Raw genomic sequence first — 5,307 nt, forward strand, 5'->3', positions numbered from 1 at the left:
TAACTTGAGTGCAAAGGAATCTGCTGACCGTTCCTGGATTTAATGGGCACAATTACGTTCATGTGGACATGCACACAAGCACTCACACACACAAATGGAGAAAGAATGATGAGGCTGGAAAACAGAGAGAGAGCATGACACACTCTGTCCTACTTGGGACTTCTCTGTCAAATCTTCCCCTCAGGGATCAGGGAACCCGGTGAAAAAGGAGGAAGAAAGACTGTGAGAACCAGATGGAATGGAGTACACCAAGGAAAACAGGCCTTCTTAAACCCAGCAGAAGACTGTACATATGAACCCAGAGAGACTGAGGCAGCATGCACAAGGCCTGCATGGGTCTACACCACATGGAGTGTCAGTGTGGAAAGGACTGGACACAAGCTCCCATCCCTAACCCAGAAGCTAGGGATAAGCTATTTGCAAATGGGAATTGAGTTCCCTCAAATGGAGTCTCTCCAAGAGTGCAAACCTCACTCTGTACAACAGGCCGAGTGAACAACTCTTGATGCCAACACAAAATGAACTCAGTGGGATCTTTGGAGGTTCTTAGTCTCATAATGTTTTATCAGGATTTTTCTTTACTTTTTATATTACAGGACTTTTGCTTTTATATTATGTCTACCAAGTTTGTGAGTTTTCTCTTGTTGTTTTTTTATTATTATTAATTAATTTCTTTATTAGTTTAGTTATTGTTTAAGGATAAGGAGAGGTAAAGGGAAGAAGACTGAGAGGAGAGGAGAAATAGGAGCTTATCATGGTGCCATCCCCACCCCAGACAAAGACGACAGATATGAGGGAAGGGGAAAGAACCTGAAGCAGACAAAGCCAGTTTTGTGTTTTCATGGTTCCTATCATTCTGAGAAATCAACCATTGTATTTTGTTATACTTTCTTCTATAAATTCTTATGGTTAACTATGGTAATAATTTTGAAAGGCACCCCTGACTCTGAAATAATTACAAACACATCATACTTAAAACCACCTCAGAGTTCACTACCCACAATTCTTTTTCAAGTATAAGGTTTTAATCAATGTCTCTTGCTGACAAAAATAAAAAAAAAAACATGTTCCAGGTGTTCAATGAAGAAGAAGACAATTCAGAAATAAATCATTTTATCGATATCTTACTATACAGAAAAAGGGCATATAATGGCTGGGACAAGGGAGACTTTTCTTCTTATACACATCAATACAGAGAACACAACTGCAGACATAAAATAAAGTTCTTTTGTAAATAAAATATCTTCTGCACGACAGGGACTTATGTGGTATCAGACACCTTTATATACACTATGGCTATTTCATAGATTTGGGAATCCACAGGAATACGGCCCTAGAGACATGTGGCATGCAGGATGGATATATTGGTTTATGATGACAGTCTCAACCAAACAAGATCAAGAGTCCTAGGCTGGACCAGAGTACATGAGGCTTTCAACTAAAAAGAAAACAAGGTTTTAAGACTGGAAGGAAAATAAGCATTGAAAAGTCTGTTCATTCTTCCCTGTGTTGTCTTCTCCTTCTCTTCAGTCACCTCTCATGGGTCCATGGTGCCTTGTAGCCTGAGTGTACTGAAACCCCCTTCATATTCACAGGATCTGTGTCTATGTTGTTCACTTTAGTTTTAACTTTTAGAGCATGTGAAAGAACCGCACAAGACATTTGTATCTATTGTGCAGGCATGGAAAGGACAAGAAGGAAAGAAGTGTCACCAAAATTGTCATTTTTATGGATGCTAAATTGGCCAGGACCTTTGTCTCACTCAATGTATATCAATGTTTTTTCCATTCATTGGGTCATGGAACCGTCCAGACTCTGGCAATGAGGGTGATAACTGAAAAAATAGCCCAGAGGTAGAACATCCAGGTTTACAGTTGCAGAACAAGGCCACTGGCTATTCTGTCCTGAGAGAACTTACTTATAAAGGCAAAACTGTCTTTCTGACTCAACAAGACACCTATTCCCAAAGTCCCATTGTTCTCAATGTTACCTTCGTTCTCCTATATCCAACTCAGCAAACATCATTTGCATTCTAAACTTGAGCTGAGCCTGAAGCCACAAGCTCTGAGCGTCCAAAATGAGAGATGTGTCCCAAGCCTTCCAGTGCTTCAAATGCAGAAGTTAGGTTTCTCTATTTAGCGCTGCCTCCTCTGACAAAGACACAGTCGGGATCCCATGCCATAAACACAGCGCTCTCCACATCTAGGGCACATATGTGTAGCAAAGGAGATGCACTTGGGCTGCCTTATGACCCTGAGTCTATCTATTTGCTCAGCACAGAGTTGGACAAATCTTTCTATGGAGACATAACCGAACTCATCATAGCACTCGAGAGGGGCAGGGTACTTTTCCAAATTCATCTTGCTCAAGTTGGCTGTGTGCTGCAAAAGGTCCCTCAGGATGGGCATGGAGAATTCATTGCAGTAGAAATTGACCTTGCACAGCTGGGAGCACTTGCTGAGGGCAGGTATGAGCACAGTGAGATGAGAGTCCTTCATCCTACAAGCCTTCAAGTCCAGGGACAGCAAAGTATCTGCCACATTCTCTAGGAGGACTCGGAGAGGCATAAGATCCAAAGCCTTTAAGGGCACACCTTTCATGTCCAGATGTTTCAGCTCAGAGAGCTTTGAACACTCAGAGAAGTAGTTCAGGTCTGCCTGTGAAATGTGGCAGTAAGTGATGGACAGGGTCTCCAACGGGGTCGTCAGGCATCTAGGGATAGAGACCAGGAGGTTAGTTCTGGAAAATGATGTTGGGGAGTATAGGGTGGCATTTACACAGAGGTAGAAGCAGCCCAGTGACCCAAGGTAGATTCAAGGGCATCATTTTAAATGCTTCCTGTTCGAATCTCCTCTGTCAAGACAAACTCAAACTTCTTCTCATGGCCTCACTCTCAAGCACAAAACCATTTCAGCACATTTTCAGCCCTGAAAGCACACATAAAGAGTTCCAAAACATGAAAGTCCTGGCAGGCTCTAGGTACACTTCCTGTGTGCTCACTGCACTCTGCATCCCATCAATGTCTCTGCACAGTCACACTTGTAGTAATTTAACATCCTCACTATCCCCCTTGTCTCAGGCACTCAGCTCTACTTAAGCTCAAAACCAGTCACCCATAGGAAATTCACGGAAGCTGAGGCTGTTCTCACAGACCTGAGTTCAGAGCTCCCCTCAACCACTGTGCTTGTGTGTCCACCAATTCCTCACTACACTCTCCCCTTCCTGTTCCCTTTCCATTGGACTGGTGGACATCATTCCAAGAAGAATTAAATCCCATCCTTACCAAAGATGACCTTCAGTCTTCTGATTCTTGATAGCTTATTTGACATGGTGATTCAATATTCATAGAAACAACATATAACTTCTGTACTCTAGAGGCCTAAGTGTTTGTTCCCATTCATGCACAGGTCTCATAAATGACGAATCCTTAAAACTACATATAAAGGTCAGCTCTAGTAGCTGACACAGCTCTCTATCCTTGCTTACCTGAGGACCTGATTGATGCGGTCTCTGAGAAAGTAGACGCTCTTTAAGGAGAGGTGCTGAAGACAGTTGAATCTGGAGAACTGAGAAATGAACTTGTTGATACACTTGTCTTCCCTGTCTGTTGTCCTGTTGCTAATCTTGAAGACACTCGTGGAGATAGGTGCCAGTAAGAGTTTGTGAAGATTTCTCATCTCGCCCAGGCAAGGAGCAAAGGCCGCCAGCAAAAACACATTCCAGTGTGTGTTCAGTTCGAATACCCGGATATGCTCTGGATGAAAAACATTCAGGATCTCTTTCATAATATGGATAGGCTGAGCCCAGATGGTCATCTCTGGACAGCAGAATTGGATGGAGCCCTTTCTTTGGTGGGCCCACTGCAAGAAGCATCTTTGTTCTTCATCTGCACGCGGCCTGAAGCAAAGGTCAGCTACCACCTTCAGGCGCCGCCTTAGTGCATATCTGGGAAGGACCTTCACTACTTGCTGCTCATCTGTGGTCTCTGCTGAACAACCACCATCCTCCGCACCAGCCCATATGCTCCAGAATTCATGGTGCTTCTTCCTCAGGTCAAGAACCTGAAGTTTTCCCCTCCTGTGGGTAAAATATGTGAAGTGTTAGCTACATGGGAAGACCCCACACAGACTCAGCATTTCCTCCACATCTGTAAACTCAGCCCTAAGTCCTGCCAAGGTGGGTGTTTTTTTCAGCAGCCGCTTCCCGCCCTGCAGAAGCTTTCCCTGAGCTGCACAGATAGCTCTGGTAACTTTCCTTTCTCTAAGTAACTCAGTTTCTCCTTAGTCCCATTACTAGTGATTGGGGGAGGCCAAGGATGGCTCATTTTCCTATGTGGCTACATCTGCTATATCTCTGATATAGGCAACATTCCTTAGGACAAGCAATGAGCAGCTTACAATATCCCTGCATCCCTATCCAATGATGGATCAGGAGCCTCTGATCCACTCAAGAAGAAGCCATTCTCCCTGACCCCACAATCTCTTCCCTCTTATCCATAGGCTCCATTCCACAGTACTGGCTTATCGCTTACCTGGGGTGAAACTTTCTTTGCAGCCATGTATCTACTCCTGCTAGAACTGCCTGGAAGGTTTCCAAGTCAGGGGTCTTCATCAATGCCCCCACAGGGAGACAGGGGAAAGGCCAGGCTGCCACCATTGCTTTCACAGTTGTAGTGTGTCTGCCAGTCAAGGCCTCCTTGAACAGTGCTGGGAAGAACACCATGGGCAGTTTGTCCAGAGCTGACATGTCCAAGGTCTCATCTCTCAGCAAAGCCTGCATTGCCAGCTTCAGGAGTGTGGGAGGAGTCTGAGCACTCATCCTGGAAGGTCTTCAGTCAGAAGGATCCTGGGGAGGCATTTAGGGGAGAATACATTTTCAACATCAAGTTTAGAAAACCCCCTCACCATCAGAGGAACCACTCAAGGTCAGGCAAATTACTGCTCGGACAGTGGTGGAGATATCAGCCTAAGCCATTGTCCTCATAGAAGGTCTCAAAGCAAACTCCATCACTGACAAGCACACCGAAGATTACACATTCCCCAGTGTTCCATCCAACCCTTACCAATGCCAAACTCAATCCCATCCCCATTGGGCAGGGGTCCCCTGCAGTCTGAAAGCTGAGTACCACCTTTGTGTGCAAACCAGACATAGATCATGTCTCAAGTCCTGGGACAACAGAGCATGGGGAGCTTACACACCCATCCTACCCATACTTTTTCTAAAACATGGAAACTGCCTGTGAAAAAAATGAGATGATCATGGAAATGGGGTTGATACTCCATCCTGTATTAATTAAAGTTGTGTCAA

The 5,307-nt window shown here is 44.6% G+C and overlaps 1 protein-coding gene across 3 annotated transcripts; it reads right to left on the reverse strand.

The window, feature by feature from the left end:
- Positions 1 to 2,003: 2,003 nt before the first annotated feature.
- LOC132652823 (PRAME family member 12-like) lies at positions 2,004 to 4,818 on the reverse strand. 3 transcript variants are annotated; one of them, XM_060378748.1, is made up of 3 exons: positions 4,532 to 4,818; positions 3,487 to 4,074; positions 2,004 to 2,712 (listed from the first exon to the last, which is right to left on the reverse strand). In XM_060378748.1, the coding sequence occupies exons 1-3, from the start codon at positions 4,816 to 4,818 to the stop codon at positions 2,136 to 2,138; spliced, it is 1,452 nt and encodes a 483-aa protein (XP_060234731.1). In that variant the 3' UTR covers positions 2,004 to 2,135. The 3 variants fall into 3 exon arrangements, with proteins under 3 accessions (XP_060234731.1, XP_060234730.1, XP_060234732.1); XM_060378747.1 differs by having other exon boundaries at positions 3,487 to 4,077; XM_060378749.1 differs by lacking the exon at positions 3,487 to 4,074.
- Positions 4,819 to 5,307: the final 489 nt, after the last annotated feature.

This window comes from Meriones unguiculatus, chromosome 3 (genome assembly GCF_030254825.1).
Source record: "Meriones unguiculatus strain TT.TT164.6M chromosome 3, Bangor_MerUng_6.1, whole genome shotgun sequence".
In the NCBI taxonomy this organism is placed as follows: Eukaryota; Metazoa; Chordata; class Mammalia; order Rodentia; family Muridae; genus Meriones; species Meriones unguiculatus.

Bases quoted from the DNA above. Each gene is read 5' to 3' on its own strand.
- LOC132652823 (XM_060378747.1), bottom strand. From the start codon at position 4,818: ATGAGTGCTCAGACTCCTCCCACACTCCTGAAGCTGGCAATGCAGGCT. The intron at 4,078-4,531 runs GTAAGCGATAAG...TTTTACCCACAG, and splicing joins CAAAGAAAGTTTCACCCCAG to GAGGGGAAAACTTCAGGTTC. The intron at 2,713-3,486 runs GTAAGCAAGGAT...CTCTATCCCTAG, and splicing joins CGCATCAATCAGGTCCTCAG to ATGCCTGACGACCCCGTTGG.